This window comes from Propithecus coquereli, unplaced genomic scaffold, assembly GCF_000956105.1.
Source record: "Propithecus coquereli isolate 6110/MARCELLA unplaced genomic scaffold, Pcoq_1.0 Scaffold86, whole genome shotgun sequence".
In the NCBI taxonomy this organism is placed as follows: domain Eukaryota; kingdom Metazoa; phylum Chordata; class Mammalia; order Primates; family Indriidae; genus Propithecus; species Propithecus coquereli.
In genome coordinates, this window is record NW_012154840.1 from 3,260,441 (window position 1) to 3,281,680 (window position 21,240).

The 21,240-nt window shown below is 37.1% G+C and overlaps 1 protein-coding gene across 1 annotated transcript in view; it reads left to right on the top strand.

Moving 5' to 3' along the window:
- The window catches only part of MAGT1 (magnesium transporter 1), a 54,789-nt gene that overhangs the window by 850 nt on the left and 32,699 nt on the right, over positions 1-21,240 (top strand). The window contains exons 2-3 of the mRNA XM_012664119.1: positions 13,353-13,522; positions 16,597-16,714. Of these exons, the coding sequence (XP_012519573.1) occupies positions 13,353-13,522; positions 16,597-16,714 (288 nt within the window). The remainder of the gene's footprint in view (positions 1-13,352; positions 13,523-16,596; positions 16,715-21,240) is intronic.

Below are 21,240 nucleotides of genomic sequence, written 5' to 3' on the forward strand. Positions count from 1 at the left end.
TATAAATAAAGAAAACTAAGCTTTCCTTGTGGAATTTATAGGCTTTAGGAAGTGGAGGAGACACAGTATTCTTTTTTTGTTTTTTTGTTTTTTAAGACTAGTCAAGTGCAGTAGTGAGGAGGGGAGAAAGTAGTAGAACAAGGAGTTCAATCTGTAACTGACTGTGAACAATCAAGTGAGATAACTCACTACGTTCGGACCAGCCGAAACACAATGTTCTTTACTCACCATTAAACAAACCAGGCAGAAGAATTTTAACATAGTGTTTTGAAACATTTGTGATTTAGAGCCAGATACTCTTTTTTGTTTCATTTTGGTTTTTGTTTTTTGTTTTTTAGACACGAGGTCTCACTCTTTTGCCTGGGCTAAAGTGCCATGGGACGATGATAGCTTACTGCAGCCTCAAACTCCTGGGTAGAGCCATATACTTTTAGAACTTTAGAAGATTACTAACATTTATATGTTTTAATTTTATAGATGAGAAAAATGGAGTCCTAAGTTTACACAGTTAACTATTGCACAGCAAGGACTAAAGCCCTAGGTCAGTCATTCTAATGCCATTTCCTGTACATTCTGTGTTTCTTCTAGTACACAAAACCTGTACACGCGCTTTAAAAATACCAGTTAAAAATTTCAGATGCTTGTCAACTTGAGTTGAATTAAGAAGCTATCTTTATGTTTCTGAATATTTGAACTATTCCATAAGAAAAAATAAGCTAGCAAATTAAAACAACACTGAGTTACTTATTAGATTGGCAAAAAGATTAAAAAATATACAATTATCAAATGTGTGGTGAAGCGAACAGACTCATACATTGGAAGTAGAGATTGATGTCCTTTTTTGGGAGGGTCCCAAACCATTGTTATATGGAAAACAAGATGCAGAGCAATACATAATTTTACATCCTGGAAGCCTTTTATGTTAAAAACAACAAACCCTATAGTAAGTGTGTGTGTATGTATAGAGAAATCTCTGTAAGGATACACAACAATCCCTTAACGGTGGTTATCTAGGCAGTTGGGATTTTTTTTTAACATAAAAATTTTGAATTTATTTTTTTTAAAAAGAGCTAAGATCTATATCCACTGTTAGCAGTGCAATACCAAGTTTATGTCGACTTGAAACAAAGCAAACACCCATAAGGAAAAAAAGCTGTGTTTTAATTTTATCTAAATTTACTTTCAATCAATAGTTCAGTAACATTTCCCTCCCGATACACTACTCCCTCTCTCTATAAGGCTGTTCCTGGCAGCCAGACAGTTCAGATAATGAGGGAGTTAAGAGAGTAACGCTTGCAGGCTTAAATGGACAATAACTTTTTGCTTCCCTTTTGATGTGCTGATAGTTGTGTCTAAAAAAATATGCAGTTCTTAAAAAGGTACCATTTCTGATTTATTCTCTGTAACCTTTGGAAACTAATCAAATGAAACTACAAAATTAACAAATGTCTTGAAATCTGTATATAAAACATAAATTACCTCTAATTTCAAACTCTCATTTATTAGTGTACCATTCAATCTTTAAAAAAATGGAAAAAAAGGGATCTCCAAAGATAGTCTTATACCATTCTTTAAAAAAGGAAACTGTTTAACTTTACACCCACCCTACACCGCAATTTCGAAACACATCATTTAATTGTCTTGGTCATGAACATTTCCAAGATGAGATTTTTTTTTTTCAAGATGAGATTTTATATTTCGTTCCCATAGCTTTTGGTTATCAGGAAACCCATGCTTTCCTTTATTGAAAGAGTTTGATCCAGCTGATGTTGGTGTATCCCTTCCAATATTCTTTCTCATCTTTGCTTCTGGAGGCATTTCCTCTGGTTCACTGTCTTCATCTTCATTAAAAGCCGCTGCTACTGAAAGTTTTTGTAGCAAGAGTTGGAACAGTTTCTTTAGGCTTACTTGATCCAAGTCTGATGGATATGGCTGATGCTTCCTTTGTCTGACTACCTATTGCAAATCCAAACTTGGAGGTCTTTGTAGGCTTTGTTGGGAGGTCTGCAGCTTCTTCAGCTGATCTTTCTCAGCACTGCTACTGGAACTTTCCCCTCCATTACTGGAAGAAACAGTTTTCACAGGTCTTTTTGCTTCTTCTTCAGATCCTCCAGTGGCTCCAGTTCACTGTGACTTTTCAGGCTTCTCCTCTCCTACCTCCCAGTTGGAATTGTTGATAAGGGGAACATTTTCACTTTTTACTTTATATACTATAATACTAGTATTGTCTGCATTTGTACAATGACCACTTTTTTTTTTTTGAGACAGAGTCTTACTCTGTTGCCCGGGCTAGAGTGAGAGTGCCGTGGCGTCAGCCTAGCTCACAGCAACCTCAAACTCCTGGGCTCAAGCGATCCTTCTGCCTCAGCCTCCCGAGTAGCTGGGACTACAGGCATGTGCCACTGCCCACAGCTAATTTTTCTATTTTTAGTAGAGACGGGGTCTCGCTCTTGCTCAGTCTGGTCTCGAACTCCTGACCTTGAGTGATCCTCCCGCCTCAGCCTCCCAGAGAGCTAGGATTACAGGCATGAGCCACCACGCCCGGCCTGACCACTTACTTTTTAATGAAAAAGTGAAGGTTTTTTTTAAGCTAGCATTTCTACCAGTGAAATTATATTTATTCATTTACTCTCACTGAACTAACAGAAGGGCCTAGCAGGAAATAGATTATTTTTTAAAAAAGGAATCAGCACTGAATTATATACTTTAAAATGGTTAATATGGTGAATTTTGTGCTATGTGAATTTTACCTCGATAAAAAATTATTTTAAAGAAATCAGATTCTAATTCCCTTCCCTGCAGCCCCACTTTTCAGACCCTTATTGAATTTGCAAATATATTGCAATAACTGCTTAACTGGCTGCCCTCCAACCCATCCTTTCTAGTGCTGCCAGAGTTACTAATCTGAAAACCCTTCAACCTATTTTGTGGAGTATAAAAAGGCCTCTATAGCTTGTCTATGGTGTGCTTCTTCCTGTACTAGTTATACTTAATTACATGCCTTCTTTGATCTTTCTGTACTCTCTTGCGAATGCATTCACCCTTTCCCCTGCAAGTACAGAGCTTCTGCTGGAGTATCTCCCTTTTCTGTTACTCCACCTTTTCATTCCCCTGAAGGGTCTTATTCTTCAAGTGTTAGCTTAAACAGTAGTACCTTCCTCCTCAGCTAAGCTTGTCTTGGGTCCTCCAGGCGAATTGAGATGAATTCAGCACATTGTATTGTCATTGTTCACGTGCCCGTTTTTCCCAATAAACTGTGAGCATCTTGAATACAGAAGCTTATTTATTTTTCTTTGACTCATGTCCAGGAGTGTCTGTCAAAATGTCCTCATTGAACGAACATTTAATTAATTGTGTGCATGTAGAATCTGGGATCTGTTTTTTCACTTGCAGGTTGTCTTAGATTTCACAACCTAAAATTGGGTTTTCTCATCAGTAACATGGAATTAATATAGACTGGTAAAGATGTTTTAGTTTTTACCCCTCCTCCTCTAACTGAGAATATTTTAGGCTGTTTTAAAAAAAGATTACCGTGATACTACTTAGACACAATTTCAAAATATAGGTGTTCTGTTGCAGAATGTTTATTTTTTGTCAATTATTGAAAACATTATTTTTAAAAATTCCAGGTCTACCCACTACAGTAGATTTGGCTTTAAATAGGAGGGTAAATGTATGATCTTAAAAAATCTAAGTATTCTTTTAAAAAAGACACTTCCCTAAATGAATATGATTAAAAATCACTCAGGGCAGGGTGTGGGTGGCTCACTCCTGTAGTCCCAGCACTTTGGGAGGCTAAGGCAGAAGGATCACTTGAGCCCAGGAGTTTGAGATTGGCCTGGGCAACATAGTGAGAACATGTCTCTACAGAAAAAAAATTACTAAAGTTCTTCATAGTTGTGTATTGTTAAATGGAATGCTACCCTACTTTCCTCATTTTTTTTTATATGAGGGGGAGCAAGGATGGGGATTCAGTTCCCTTTTTTTTTCATTTTTTTTGAGACAGTCTCACTCTGTCACCCCAGGTAGAGTGCAGTGGCATCATGACAGCTCACTGCAACCTCCAACTCCTTGGCTCAAATGATCTGCTGCCTCAGCCTCCTGAGTAGCTGGGACTACATGATGCCCAGCTAATTTTTCTATTTTTAGTAGACACGGGGTCTTGCTCTTGGTCAGGCTGGTCTTGAACTCCTGAACTCAAGAAATCCTCCCACCTTGCCCTTCCAGAGTGCTAGGGTTACAGGTTCGAGCCACCTCGCCTGGCCCTTATCTCATTATTTACACCTTTAATGATGTTTTCCCTGGAACATGGACTTATTCTGTCATATTTATTGAATGCCTTCTACATGTCAGGCACCATGGTTTACATGCATTATGTATAATCCTCACATTAACACTTCAGAGTGAGTACTAATGCCCTTTGATAGATGAGGGAACTGATGCTAGACAAGAGAGAGGTTGGGGGCTTGCCCAAAGAAGCACAACTCTAAGAAGCTGAGCTGGGATCCCACCCCAGGTCTGTCTGACTCCAAAGCTATGGTCTCTGCTAGGCCACAAAGGCTTGTTTTTGCAATGACTGGTTTTACTTCTATGGTGAGTTATTTTCCCCTTGCAATGGGAGGGAAGTTGCTTGTCCTCACATCTGGTGTTGTCTTGGATAGGCAGCATGACAAAAATGAAAAAGCACGATCTTTGATAAAATTACTCATTCTTTATTTCTGGGAATCTATGATAATAGAGAAATAGTGTGAAATATGGAAAAGAGTAAATGCACAAAGCATACAGAAGTATAATAAAAATGGCCATTATAATGCTAGGATGGCAGATAGGTCCCCCCCTTTAGTTTTCAAAAAAAATTTATAAAATTTTAAAGAGGATATGCTTTAATCTAACCCCAGTGATCTTTAGCAAGTTATTCTGAGTGATTTTCCTCATCATTAGAATGGGAAAAATGCCTATTTCTTTGGCTGTTGTGAAATTAAATGAGAAGAGGACTGTAAAGTACCTAATACCATATCTGGCATATAGAAGATGTTAGATGAATATTAGAAAATGAAATAAGGCCGGGTGTGGTGGCTCACACCTGTAATCCTAGCACTCTGGGAGGCCGAGGCAGGAGGATTGCTTGAGCTCAGGAGTTCAAGACCAGCCCAAGCAAGAGTGAGACCCCATCTCTACTAAAAATAGAAAAATTAGCCAGGCATGGTGATACACATCTGTAGTCCCAGCTACTCAGGAGGCTGAGGCAGGAGGATCGCTTGAGCCCAGGAGTTTGAGGTTGCTGTGAGCTAGGCTGATGCCACAGCACTCTAGCCCGGACAACAGAGCAAGACTCTGTCTCAAAATAAAATAAAATAAGAGCATGTTCCTCTGAGTAGTAAAATGTTTTTCAGTTAATCTTTTTGTGATGTTTTTATGAGTAATATTTACAAAGTAGAATCACCTACATATTTTAGCAAGGCAGGCTATCTATCATTGGAAAAACTTCTACATTGTCTGACATTGCTTTGAGAACTGACACATGAAAGTGTCACATGTGCAAAAACCCTGCAGTTATTTGGAAAATATCTCATTACAGAGAACTAGACTCAGTATCAGTTGCAAAACAAAACAAATTGAGACACCCAAAAAATTAAGGAAAGGGGACTGCGATATATTTTAGCCCTATCCAGGTGAAGCAGGTGAACTGAGAATGGAGCCAATGACATTTAAGGACTAAAAATGCTTTCTTCTCTGTTCACTGTCTGTTTCCTTTGGTAATTATCTGCCAATTTCCAGATCTGTGTAGTCTCACTCTTTTTTTTTTTTTTTTTTGAGACAGAGTCTCGCTCTGTCACCCTGGGTAGAGTGCAGTGGTGTCATCATAGCTCTTATTGCAACCTCAAACTCCTGAGCTCAAGTGATCCTCCCGCCTTGACCTCCCAGAGTGCTAGGATTACAGGCATGAGCGACCGCGCCCAGCCTTAAATATTAATATTAAATAGTAAATAGAAGGACCTGAAGGACACACGTGAAATTTTTTATCTTTTCTATTTTAGAGTTGTGACTTTGTAAGATAAAGGAATATTTGGAAAGTGAATATGGGACTGAGTGTAGAGGTGATAGAGGAACAAAATTTTTAATGGGTTCTTGACAAAGGATGAGAAGCACCCCAATGAAGGTTCTTCAGCGCTAGAGATTTACCCTGATCAAGAAAGCTTTCAACTCAAATTTGAAGAAAAGAGTAATCCCTTTGTAAAGCCATATATTAGAGATGATAAAAGAAGACAAATAGTGAAAGAAGTAAGAATTATTAAGGTATTGTATTTGAGTTATCTAGAATATCACATTCTTCAACTGTTCAAAGAAGATCAGGACGTGGTTTATTATTAGGAATGGTGTGTGTTTTTTTTTCCTGTTGTTCATCCTTTGAATCATTTAATGTTTATTTAATTTCCCTGTGTTATACATAGAAATTCATATAAAGTAGTATCTGCCCGTAAGAATTAGAATGTAGAGCTGTACTTCTCAAACTTCAGTGTATGTAAAGAGTCACTTTGGGGTACATGTAAAAATTCCATATTCTTGGAACCTACCCTAGACCTACTGAATCAAATTTATTAGGCGATGAAATCTAGATGCACTTTTTTGTTTTTTAAGAGATGGGAGTCTAGCCTGTTGTCCAGGCTGGAATGCAGTGGCTATTCACAGGCATGGTCATAGCACACTCAAGTCACGAACTCCTAGGTACATGCAGTCCTCCTGCCTCAGCCTCTCCAGAAGCTGGGAATTACAGGCTCACACCATTGTGCCCAGCTATTAATGGAAGTCTGCATTTTTAACAAGCTCCCTTATACCAACCATACTTTGAGAAACAGGTTCTAGAAAGTTTATTATCCATAGTGCTAAGGGCTTGCTCTAGGAAATTTTGGTTGACTTCCTTTATCACCAGATCTTTGTTTTGTGTTGTATTTTGATCAGTAATGATTTGAGAACAGTTGTTCTCAACATGGGAGGGATGAATTTTGCTCCCTAGGAGATATCTGGAGACATTTTTGGTTGTTGCAGCAGTGGGGAATGGTGCTACTAGCATCTAGTGGGTAGAGGCCAGGGATGTTCCTCAACATCCTACAATGCACAGACAAGATAGCTCCCCATAACAATTATCTGGCCCAAGATATCAGTAGTGCTGCTGTTGAGAAACTCTGGTTTAGAATGATCACAGCCATACATGGTGGCTCACATCTGTAATCCCAGCACTTTGGGAGGTCAAGGCAGGGGGATCACTTGAGGCCAGGAGTTTAAGACCAGCCTGGACAACATAGTGAGACCCCATCTCTACAAAAAATTTTTAAAAAATTAGCCAGGTGTGGTGGTGTACGCCTGTAGTCCTAGCTGCTCGGGAGTTTGGGTGGGAGGATTGCTTGAGCCCAGAAGGTTGAGGCTGCAGTGAGCTATGATCGTGTCACTGTACTCCAGCTTGGGCAACAGAGTGAGACCCTGTCTCAAAAAAAAAAAAAATAGAATGATCATGGGCTGTTTGAATCCTAGCTCTGTCTTACTGATTGTGTGTCACCTTGGGCAAGTTACTTAACCTCTTTGATCCTGTTTACTCAACGGTTAAGTGAGCTTAAAAATTGAGTACTTACTTCATGGTGTTATTTTGAGGATTGAACTAAATTGTATACTCTATAAAATGAGAAGTAGCTACCTGACACATGCTAGGCATTCTAAATAGTAGCTTCTGTTTTCTCCATAAAACCAATTCAAGATAGGCTTACTTTAAGATGTATTAAAACATTAGATCATTGTGAATAAGCGTTATAACTTCTAGTTATTATGTTCCAGGCTATATTCATGAAATTTTATTGTGAAAGTTTAAACTTAGTTCCTTTGTTGTGATCTGTCTTCAGTGCTTTTTAAAGAAAATGAACTTATTAAGTAACCTAATTGCCTCTGCATTAAGCAGTCTTTTTAAGTGATTGTTACATTTATAAGAGCCTGAAAAAAATGTATAATTCATTTGAACTAATTTCATCTACTTGATAAATCATTTCAGGGAAATAACAGCCAGAAATCTAGTCTTTCCAGTCTGTTAATAAACAGGAAGAGGACTATTATAAATTTTTTATATAGACCTTGTTGAAAAAGTCAATTCAAGAATTTTTGTCAGGCCAGGTATGGTAGCTCATGCCTGTAGTAATTCCAGCACTTTGGGATTACTCCTAGTCAAAGTGGGAGGATCACTTGAGGCCAGGAGTTCAAGACCAGCCTGAGCAATATGGCGAGACCCTGTCTCTAAATTAAATAAGTAAGTACATAAATTAGCCAGACATGGTGGTATGGGCCTGTAGTCCCAGCTTCTCAGGAGGCTGAGCCAGGAGTTCGAGGTTGCTATAAGCTATGATGATGCCATTGCAGTCCAGCCTGAGTGACAGAGTGACACCCTATCTTAAAAAAAAAAAAAAAAACTTTTGTGTAAGGAACTCCCATATTTATACGTATTCAAAGCGCATATATTTATTTTGTTGGCATGACTGTGTGTCTGTGTGGTTGAATAGAGATAGGAATACATAGCACTATGTAAATACCTGTTGCTGCTTTATGCTTTTTTTTCCCTCAAATAACCTCATATAGAATCTGTAGTTGTGCTGAATAAAATAGCCAAATCATATTTGAATTTACTGGTAACTGTCAAATTTAATTTGAAAATATAGCGAAATTAATGACTGCTTTAAAATATAGAATGCATATTTTAAAAATGTGAAGCAGTATTGTTGTCTGAGCTATGAGGATCATTAAAACTATATCAAATAGTAACAATTCATTTTGTTGGAAAAACTGAATAAATTTGATCTATCCAACCTTAATTTAAATCAAATATCCCCTACTCTTGGCAATTACTGCTAATTAATTCTACTGTTGAATTGATGAACTGGCAAGCCTCCTAAGGCTATCTTGATTGCTGCATGTCCCTTATCCTATCTACCCATAGTTCACTCTCTCCCACAGCCTTTATCAACTACCTGTTTCATTGTTCCACAATCTTGTTAATTATTTGTTATACCAATCTTTCAAGAGTATGGGTTTAGAGTCTATTTGGTTTTCCATGTGTGGCATATTCATTTTTTTTAATTGAGATAGGGTCTTGCTCTGTTACCTGAGCTAGAATATAGTGGCCTCATCACAGCTCACTGCAACCTCAAATTCCTGTGCTCAAGCGATCCTCCTTCCTTAGCCTCCCAAGTATCTGGGACTACAGGTGTGCACCATCACGCTCAGCTGGTTTTTCTTATTTTTTGTAGAGATGAAATCTCACCATGTTGCTCAGGCTAGTTTCGAACTCCTGGGCTCAAGCAGTCTTCGTGCCTCTGTCTCCCAAAGTGTTATGATTATACGCATGACCCACCATGCCCAGCCTTGTGGCTCTTACAAGAATTATTTTGTATCTGCTACAAACCTAATTTTTATGCATTCTTTTCCATCGTTCATAGAAGTATACTTGGAAAATAATTGTTGTTAGTATTAGCTGATTTCAGATATGCTTTAAGGGCAGATTATGCATTTGTAAAATTCATGTTACTATTCCTTTTCTGAAATAAAAAAGTTTTGTTTCTATATGTGTTTATGTGCACAAGCCTCGTTTCTTATATGTTACCGCATGCAAGTCAGTCCATTCCCAGTTGGGTTCCATTAAATAGAAATTCAGTATACACTTTTTGAGTGCCTGCTATATGGTGAAGTACTGTTTGTCTGCTCTCTAGTAGCTAAGAGTCTAGAGAGTGCTAGATTATAGGTCATGGGAAATGTAACTGGTCAAATGCTTCTGAATGATGAACCATTCTATAATTTCCCACCCCTATATAGACATATCCCTGTAAAGAAGAGCAAAATCATAAATTAGCATTAACTGTACATTGAGATTCTTTTTTTTTTATTATTATTCCAGGGTATTGTGAGGGTACAAACATTATAGTTACACTTTATGTCTTTGCCTCACCCAAATGCGGGTTAAAGGCATGCCCTTCCCTCCCTTTAGATTCTTGTCTTATGTACTTCTTTTTTATCTTTTCCTGCCTTCTTACTAAGACTCATGAAAAGATTAAATATTGAGGGTGGAGATGAGGGGAAAGATAAATATGATGGCATTTAATTTCAAACTGAAATTCCTGTTGACTAACCATGCTTCTCTTCCACTGCTTCATGACGATTGGCTATTAAAAAGGAACAAACAAAATGTAGCTCTTTTTTTTTGTGTGTGTGTGTAGACATAAATTTTCATTTCTCTACGATAAATGCCCAGGAATGCAGTTGCTAGGTTATATGTTAAGTATGTGTTTAGTTGTTTAATTTTTTAAGAGACTACCATGGCTACACCATAGTACATTCCCACCAGCAATGTATGAGAGATCCAGTTTCTCCACATTTTCACCAGTATTTGGTATTGTCACTGTATTTCATTTTAGTAACAGGCGTGTAGTGGTATTTCATTGTACTCTTAATTTGTATTCTCATAATGGCTAATAATGTTAAACATCTTCTCATGTGTTAATTTGCTGTCTGTAGTTCCTCTTCCATGAAATGTTTCTTCATGTCTTTTGACCTTGTTCTAATTGAAATGTTTGTGTTTTTACTATTGAGTTTTGATAGTTTTTTTTTTTCTAAATATCCTAAGGCTGGGTGCAGTGGCTCACGTCTCTAATCCCAACATTTTGGGAGGCCAAGACAGGAGGATTGCTTGAGGCCAGGAGTTCGAGACCAGCTTGAGCAACAGAGTGAGACCCCATCTCTACAAAAAAACAAAAATTAAATTTAAAAAAATTAGCCAGGCATGGCAGCATGTTCCTGTAGTCCCAGCTACTTGGGAGGCTGAGATGGGAGGATCGCTTGAGCCCAGGCGTTTGAGGTTACAGTGAGCACTGATCACACACTGCACTGAAGCCTGGGTGATAGAGCCAGACTGTGTCTCTTTCAAATCAAAAGTGTAGTTTATTATATCGCAAACAAGAAGCAGTACAACTAAAGTATGCACCTAAACTATCGACATAGTTTTGCCATCTTAACGGTAGCTTGCTTATGCCAGCAGCAAAGAAGCCTGGAGAGCTAGTATTGAAATTGCGAAAGGTGTTTTCCATAGCGTGTTGAGAATTGAATATCCAGCTTCTTTACCTTGCCCATTTGTATCAAATGGTCCAATATTGTTGGAATAGTTAAGGTCAAACCCTACTGCTAATTCACACATAGTTTGAAATAGATTCTCTTACACTACAGCTTTCAACTCATCGTTATCCACCTTGGTCTCAGGTCGCCCATGTGGCTCATTTTCAAGATTAAATTCACCAGAATGGAACTTCTCAGACTGTTGATGTATTGTGCATTCATTAGCCACATCCTTCCCAGATACTTTGTTGATATTTCAAGCTGTCTGTGCTGCATTGGTTCCATGACCGAACTCATATTCAAAAATAACAAGAATTTTTTACTTATGGTTTCATAAAAATTGCTTTACAAAAAATTTGAAAGATAATCACAAGCCAAACTGTGTTTGAAAGAATGAGAATATTTTCCTGATCCATTAGTGACTAAAGAAAATTAAAAAAAAGAAAGAATGAGGATATATCTTCACAATAAAACAAGAAGTCTCAAAGTGAAATGTCAGCGATATCAACTGTCAAACTTAGTATTTAAGGAAATCGGACATTTCATACCTAGTAACCTAATATGTAATATTATATACACACTTTTTAGCCACCAATCCTTTGTCAGATATGTGGTTTGAAAATACTTTCACCTATTCTGTGGTTCGTCTTTTCATCCTCTTAACAGGGTCTTTCACAGAGTAAAAGTTTTTAATGCTTATTTGGTCCAATTTATCAGTTTTTTCCTTTTTATAGATTTTGCTTTTAGTGTCAGGTCTGAAAACTCTTTGCCTACCCCTAGATCCTCAATATTTTCTCTTCTTTTTTTCCTAAAAGTTTTATAATTTTACAAGTTACTGTGTGATCCATTTTGAATTAATTTTTGTATGAGGTGTGAAGTTTAGTTAGAGGTTCATATTTTTGGCTACGTATGACCAGTTGCTTCTGTACCATTTGTCGAAAAGGCTACTCTTCCTCCACTGAGTTAGTTGTTTTTGCTCCTTTGTGCAAAATCATTTGATTTGTTTGTATGTTTGTTTTGTTTTGTTTTTCATGCAGAAATTGCTGGCAAAAATCATTTGGCTATACTTCTGTGGGTCTATTATTTCTGGGTTCTTTATCTGTTCTATTGATCTATGTGTCTGTCCCTTCATCACTACCACGCTATATTGATTACTGTAGGTATATACTAAACCTTAAAGTTGGGTAGAGTGATTCCTCCCACTTTACTCTTCATTTTTAAGATTTTCTTTCTGTTTTTTTTTTTTTTTTTTTTGAGACAGAGTCTCACTGTGTTGCCCGGGCTAGAGTGCCGTGGCGTCATCCTCGCTCACGGCAACCTCAAACTCCTGGGCTCAAGTGATCCTCCTGCCTCAGCCTCCCGAGTAGCTGGGACTACAGGCATGCGCCACCATGCCTGGCTCATTTTTTCTATATATTTTTTTTTAGTTGTCCAATTAATTTCTTTCTATTTTTAGTAGAGACGGGGTCTCACCCTTGCTCAGGCTGGTTTTGAATTCCTGAGCTCAAACAATCCGCCTGCCTCGGCCTCCCAGAGAGCTAGGATTACAGGCGTGAGCCACTGCACCCCGCCTCTTTCTGTTTTTTTTAAGAGAGGTAAAATTTTACATAAAACTAGCCAGTTGGTGTAATTCAACATTCCTTGTAATCTTTGGCAAATGAAAGATTTCATGATTTTATCATATTTTATTTATTAGTAAACAAGTAATTTACATCAAAAGTATAATGTCTGATTAAATATTTTGAAATAATGTATTTTAATAATAATTATCATCTGGCCCAATTACCAGATTATGTTTTTAGGTATCTCACATCATTTTCTGTGTACCTCTGCTTGTTTGTCTTGATTTTAAATAAGTTGCTTAATTAAAGAAACTTTAATTTTTTATAATTTTTTTATAATAATAGAAACAGGATCTTGCTATATTACCCAGGAATTCCTGGCCTCAAGCAATCCTCCTGCCTGGACCTCCCAGAGTGCTTAGATTATAGGCATGAGCCACTGCAGCCAGGTGGAACATTAATTTTTAAATTAAATTTTTTTTTTATTTTTTAGTGATAGTGTCTAGACTCAAACTCCTGGGCTCAAGTGATCCTCCCGCATCAGCCTCCTGAGTATCTGGGACTACAGGCATGTGCCACTGTGCCCAGCTTAAAGGAACTTTAAATGCCAAGTTGTGTATATTAACAGCATGCTCACTTTGTCTTTTTTAGATGGTCTTATCTGAAAAGGTTAGTCAACTGATGGAATGGACCAATAAAAGACCTGTAATAAGAATGAATGGAGACAAATTTCGTCGCCTTGTTAAAGCCCCACCAAGAAATTACTCCGTTATTGTCATGTTCACTGCTCTACAACTTCACAGACAATGTGTCGTTTGCAAGTATGAACTTTCAACTACACTTTAAATAACTCATAAGATTTTAACCATTTATCAATCCCAGAAGAACCAAATGAGTTCAGTGGGTACATAAATAATTAATATGTATACCTTACTTAGGAAGTCTGTGGTAACATATAATACTGTTGTTCTTTTATAGTCAATTCTTGGGTGTCTGTATTAGCAGCGGGGGCATGGATGAAGACTGTAGTAGCCATCAATGTTTGCCAATGGCATTGATGTCATGTTTTATTATTTATAAGTGTTTTCAACTTCATACTTCTGTTTTATCACAATAATCCCAGAAGGTAGGGATAGCAAATACTCTCCCATTTTTAGAAGAAACAGGCTCTAAAATTTTAACTGGTCTACCCAAAGCTTAATATGTTTATTAATGCAATAATGGTGGCTTAATCTAAGTTTGGAATATGAGAGAACAGGAAATTTTTTAAACAACAAACATGCATGTGATCTCATGTGAAATATAAAAAAGTCAAATTCATGTAAGCAGAGAGTGGAATGGTGGTTGGTTACCAGAGACTGGGGGGAAGGAATGGGGAAAGGGGAGATGTTGATCAAAGGGCACAAAGTTTCATTTAGATGGGAGGAATGAATTTTGGTGATATATTGCACAGCATGGTGACCACAGTTAATAATAATGTATTACATATTTTAAAATTGCTAAAAATAGATTTTAAATGTTCTCACCACAAAAAGATGAGTAGGTGATGTGATGGCTATATTAATTAGCTTGATTTAATCATTTTACGATGTGTACATATATCAAAACATCGTTGTACCCCATAAATATATACAATTATTTGTCAATTAAAAAATAATTTTTTAAAAAAACCCAAAGATCCACGATTTAGAGATGTTTCTATTTTCTAGATTATTTTGTAATTGTAAACCTCAGAGGTAGAGACTGATCTCACTTAAATTTTCATCAAATGATGGTTTATTGATTTTATTTTACTCTTTCTGAATGATCTTAGGGATAAAGATTGCTATTTCTTTAAACAAAAACACCATGAACAACTAAAAATGGTAGATAAGTAAAAATGGCTTTTGCTTTTTGGTGTCTTTTTTACTTATATTTTTAGGTCAGTATGTTTGATCTGGGAATTCACTTTAAATAAAAAGGCAGGATGAACTAGTTTAGTAAAAACTTGGCAGCTCTTCAAATTCTGATAGCCTGGGCCATGTGAAGGAATACACAGCCTTGTTTCAGAATAGTGTGTTATCCTACCACAAGCCTTGATAACTTTTCTTTCAGAATTTTCTCCCTAGAGGTGAGGGATAGTCAAGATATTTGGTTCCATAGTGCTTATTTTGAGGGGTGTATGCTGAATATAAATTAAAAATAAATGAAAGAAGGAAAAAGAATAGTAGGTATTAACTATGAATAAACTTAAAATCTAGAATTACTTTTAATTCAGTTCACTCAGTAAGAATAAAGAGTATACAAAAATGGCAGGGAACAAACACAAACTCCTTCGTAATTCTGTGTTAAATGCAAATTAATGGAATTCTTACTAACCTAAGTTTTTACTGGTATCTTACTTTCTGTGAGGCCAAATTTATAATTGACTCACATTTTCCTAAACTCATTCAACAAATAAAAATTGAGCAAGAGCAATGTGAATAATACTATATTTTTGGTGCTGTTGGAATGAGAAGTGTAAAAAAGATGCCCTACCCTTATCATTTGGTTAGGGAAACGAATTACGCACATGAAAATCTAGCTGGCAATATAAGGCAATTTGTGAATAAGTAATAGATGAATTTTATACATAATAAATACTGTCAAATTTCAGGAAGGACAAATAATAGGAATAGTTAGGGTTGACCTAATGTAGGAGACAGGATTTGTGCTAGGGCTATACAGAGGGATCAAATTTAGATAGAAACAGGATATTCCAGTTAGAAGCAATTATGTACACAAGGGTGCAGAGATAGGAGTAAATCAGGTGCTGGGATTAAGGGATCCTATTTGATATTGATTGGTAGTAAGGCTACATAAAAGCTAGATGCATTATTTTGAGCCAGGTGATAAAGAACCTTGAATAACCAGTGAAGCCAGTGGCACGTGCCTGTAGTCCCAGCTACTCACAAGGCTGAGGTGGGAGGATCTTTTGAGGCCAGGAGGTCAAGCCTGCAGTATGCTATGGTTGTGCCTGTCAATAAGCCAGTGCACTCTAGCCTAGGCAATGTAGCAAGACCCTATCTCTAAAAAACAATGAATAACCATTGAAAGAGCCTGGAGGCTGTATTCTGAAGGTAATAGAAAAGCAACAATGGTTTCTGAGAAGAGGAAGGGTTTCAGGAAAGTAGTAATTTAGGAAGACTGATGTATATTGCAGTGTAAGAAGGATTGGAGGAGGAGAAACTAGATAGTCAGTATTTTAATATCCTACTATTAGATTTTAAGGATCTGACCTTAGATGATAGCAATAAAAATAAACATGAGAGGATGGAGTTAAAAGGTAATCACAAATGAGAATTGACAGATCTTGGAAAGTGAAAGCATATGGGAGATACAGAAAAAGTCACAGATGACTTGAGGTTTCAATTAATTTCAATTCCCTGGACTCTTCTTATCTTTCTTTATAATATTAATAATTCGTCTGATTGTATTTTTATTTCCCAAGTGGCATTTGTGCTTTAGATTTTTTAAATGGATTAATATTGTAGTTCTACTTTCTCTACTTCTGCCTTATCTTTGAACTCTTAGAAGTAATTTAGGGTATTAAAAATTTTAGATACTATTAGCTGTATTTGTCCAATGACCATTGAAAGAGCTTTGGGATAAGAAACAGATGTGAGGTATAAAGTGGAGTCAGGTGATTACTACTTTCTGATGAAATCCTCAACACTTAAGAATAAGGCTTCTCTTATGCCAATATAAGGTTTGTCCTTGCCCTGTCAGCAAAGCCTGACTGACTTGTCAATGTTTTTTACTATTTGTTGTATTGGAAAAATTACTATGCTTGGTTGCATCTCTTTTACTGCTGATAAACTAGATTGTTTTTTAAAATTGTTTTATATGTTATCTTCACAAATCTGATTGCATCCAGGCAAGCTGATGAAGAATTCCAGATCCTAGCAAACTCCTGGCGATACTCCAGTGCATTTACCAACAGGATTTTTTTTGCCATGGTGGATTTTGATGAAGGCTCTGATGTATTTCAGATGGTAAGATCTTCGGTTTATTCTGCTGTATAGGAATAGGTCAAATGTGGATAAAGTGGAATACATTTTTTCCAGTGGCTACAAGAAGTTAAATAGGACGGCTCTTTTTTTTTTTTTTTTTTTTTTCTTGAGACAGAGTCTCACTCTGTCTCTCTGGATAGAGTGCAGTGGCATAGTGTGGTGGTATCATGGTAGCTTACTGCAACCTCAAACTCCTGGGCTCAAGCGATCCTCTTGCCTCAGTCTCCCAAGTAGCTGGGACTACAGGTGCAGGCCATGATGCCCAGCTAATTTTTCTATTTTTAGTAGAGACGGGGTCTCGCTCTTGCTCAGGCTGGTCTTGAACTCCTGACCTCAAGCGATCCTCTTACCTCGGCCTCCCAGAGTGCTAGGATTACAGGCGTGAGCCACTATGCCCGGCCAGGACAGCTGTTATATAGGATCTAGAGTAGTGAACAAAAAGCTAGACTTAAGCTAACCATAAAATGCAGTGATCGATGCTAACCTATTAGAATGTGGAAATTAGGTAGTAATCAAGTAACTTATATATTTTTATTGTAGTAAAATATATAAAACATCAAATTTACCATTTTAACCATTTTCAGGTGTATAGTTTATCAAGTCATTTTTAAAATCATAGCATGGATTCCACCATCATGTAATACTGAAGTCCTTAGTAGGGCAGTGCATAGAGAGCCAAAGGGTTGCAATATGGGAGGGGAATGCCAAGCTCTAGGAACCCAAATCTTCTATAATGGGTGGTAAGTATGCTTTCCCTTTGTTTTGAAGGGAAACTATGTCTAGCTTCCAAGCATGTACAAATACCCTTGATAAGATCATCCAGAACAAAGACAGTTAGTGCCTTTGCCTACAAGTCATGCAGAAACAAGAGAAACTCATACAGAATTATCTCCCAACATAGAACTTTTAAGGGACTTTAACATGTTGATATATGTTACATTTTCCTTTCCGATAGGGGGCTCTAATACACAGAATTTCCCAAATTATTGAACCACTTGATGGAGCATTTTGGCTAGATGTCAAGAAAAACACTTTTGAAAAGAATGATATATAGACTAAAGCCAGAATTCCTTAGTCCTTTTCACATCATGTACTCTTTACTCCAAGCACACAAGACCACATTTGTCATAATCATATTCTTCCATGCACTCTCTTATTTCAGTACTATCGATTGTTCATTTCCAAGAACATGAAGTATATTTACTTCTCTGCCCCTTTCTTTCCACTCTCAAAATAAGGCTTACACTTTAAGCCTTGCTTCAGTTACTTCCTTTAAGCCTTTTTAAATCCTCCAGATGAAAAATGAGTCATACTTTTTCTTTTATTATCACACTGCTTTCCTTATATTTCTATTATATACTTGTCCACATTCTATCTTATAGTAGAATTAGCTCTATAATTGTTTGACAGTATCTCTTAGAATATAGTTAGTACTTAATGGCAGAGCCAATATCCTGTAGCTATCAGTGCTCAGTACATAACAGGTATTCAGTAAATGTTGGAAAAATGGCTTAATGTTCCCATTTTGCCGTATATCATTGTGCTACTCATTCCAATTTCACACAGCCATCTTCATAAATCAAAATTGTTATGTTTATTAAAAATGCTATAACCTAAAAATGTTAGTGCATTTGGTTTTATTAGAACAAAGGAAATAATTTCTAGAGTTTAAGAAACTACTCTCTCATTCTCTAGTATTCAGGCTGAGATTGTTTAGAAAATTAAAAATTTTAATTCCATTGATTTTAACAAGACATCTATAACTTCTGCTAGTGATTTGTAAAACTACAAAACTAATTTTTCCTACCTCAAATAGCTTTTTTGTTGATATATAATATGTGTACATATTTATGGAGTATATGTGATATTTCGTTAATGAATAGAATGTGTAATGATCACGTCAGGGTATTTAGGGTATCCATCACCTCGAGTATTTATCATTTCTGTTTGTTGGGAACATTTCAAGTACTTTCTTCTTGCTATTTTGAAATGTACAATACATTGTTGTCAACCTACTCTGCTATCAAACATTAGAACTTATTCCTTCTATCTAATTGTGTGTTTGTACCTATTAACTGACCTCTCTTCATCCCACTTACATATCCTTCCCAGTCTCTGGTATCTATCATTCTGCTCTCTACCTCTATGAGATCAACTTTTTTAGCTCCCACATGTGAGTGAAAACATGTAATATTTGTCTTTCTGTACCTTATTTCATCTAATACAAAGACCTTCAGTTCCATCCATGTTGCTGCAAGTGATGGGATTTCATTCTTTTCTATGGCTGAGTAGTATTGTGTATATATACCACATTTTCTTTATCCATTTGTCCATTGATGGACACTTAGGTTGATTCCATATTTTTGCTATTGTGAGTAGTGCTGCAGTAAATATGGGGGTACATGTATCTCTTTGATATACTGATTTCCTTCCCTTTGCATAAATACCCTTTAGTGGGATTACTGGATCATATGGTAGTTCTGTTTTTAGTTTTGTGAGAAATTTCCAGGCTGTTTTCCATAGTGGCTATACTAATTTACATTCCTTCCAATGGTTCATAAGAGTTCCCTTTTCTCTGCATCCTTGCCAGCATCTTTTTTTTTGTCTTTTTAATAATAGCCATTCTAACTGGAGTAAGATGATACCTCAGTACGTTTTGAATTGTATTTCCCTGATTATTAGTGATGTTGAGCATTTTTTTCATATACCCATTGGCTGTGTGTTCTTTTTTTTTTTTTTTTTTTTTTGAGACAGAGTCTTGCTCTGTTGCCCGGGCTAGAGTGCCGTGGCGTCAGCCTAGCTCACAGCAACCTCAAACTCCTGGGCACAAGCGATCCTCCTGCCTCAGCCTCCCAAGTAGCTGGGACTACAGGTGCGCACCATGATGCCTGGCTAATCTTTATATTTTTAGTAGAGATGGGGTCTCACTCTTGCTCAGACTGATCTCGAACTCCTGACCTTGAGCGATCCACCCGCCTCGGCCTCCCAGAGTGCTAGGATTACAGGCGTGAACCACTGCGCCCGGTCGCCATGTGTTCTTTTGAGAAATGTCTATTCATATCCTTTACCCACTTTTTAATGGGATTAGTTGATTTTTTTACTGTTGAGTCGTTAAGTTCCTCATATATTCTGGATATTAAGTCCTTGTTGGATGAATAGTTTGCAAATATTTTCTCCCATTTAACAGGTTATCTTTTTTCTCTATTGATTGTTCCCTTTGCTGTGCAGAAGGCTTTCACTTCAATATAGTTTCGTTTGTCTTTGTTTTTGTTGCCTGTGCTTTTGTACCTCAAATAGTTTTTAATATTAATGCCCATTACTTCATTTTAGAGCTACATTTTAGAGTTAGAGATATAAGGATGATAGTGTGTCTATCTGTGGAAGAAATTCAAATCTTTTTCCAAGTAACAGTGTCATATGCCACAGTGTACAAAAACCAAGCATGGATGAAAAGTGATACCTACTAAAAATAGTGTATCTTAGTTTGGCTCATTAACCTCCAAAGATATTCAAAGCCTGTAAGATTATTTTGTTAATTTTTAACAGTGGTAAAATATACATAAAATTTCCCATCTTAACCATTTTTAAATGTACAGGTCAGTAGTGTTATGTACATTCACACTATGTATAGCTGATCTCTAGAACTCTTTTCATCTTGCAAAACTGAAACTCTGTATCCATTAAACAACTTCAGTTCCCCACTCCTCCAGCCCTTGGTACTCACTATTCTATTTTTTGTTTCTATGAACTTGACTAATCTAGGTAGATCATATAAATGGAATCTGACAGTATTTGCCTTTTTGTACTGCCTTATTTGACTTAACATCACGTCCTCAAAGTTCATCCATGTTGCAGCATGTATTACAAGTTCCTTCCTGGGCGGAGTGCGGTAGCTCACGCCTGTAATCCTAGCACTTTGGGAGGCCGAGTCGGGAGGATCACCTGAGCTCAGGAATTAAAGACCAGCCAGAGCAAGAGCGAGACCCCGTCTCTACTAAAAAAATAGAAAAATTAACCAGGCATCATGATGGACGCCTGTAGTGCCAGCTACTGGGGGGCTGAGGCAGGAGGATTGCTTGCTTGAGGAGTTTGAGGTTGCTGTGAGCTGTGATGACACCATGGCACTCTACCCAGGGTAACAGAGCGAGATTCTTGTCTCAAAAAAAAAAATCCTTTTAAGGTTGAATAATGTTGCATTGTATGTATATACCATATTTTGTTCACCCATTCATCTGTCGATAGATACTTCCACCTTTTGGAATTATGAATAATGCTGCTGTGAACATGAGTGTACAAATATCTCGTCAAGACCCTGCTTTCAATTCTTTTGGATATATACGCAGAAGTGGAATTGCTAAATCATATGGTAATTCTTTTTTTTTGTTTTTTTGAGACAGAGTTTCACTCTGTTGCCCGGGCTAGAGTGCTGTGGCATCAGCCTAGCTCACAGCAACCTCAAACTCCTGGGCTCAAGCGATCCTCCTGCCTCAGCCTCCTAAGTAGCTGGG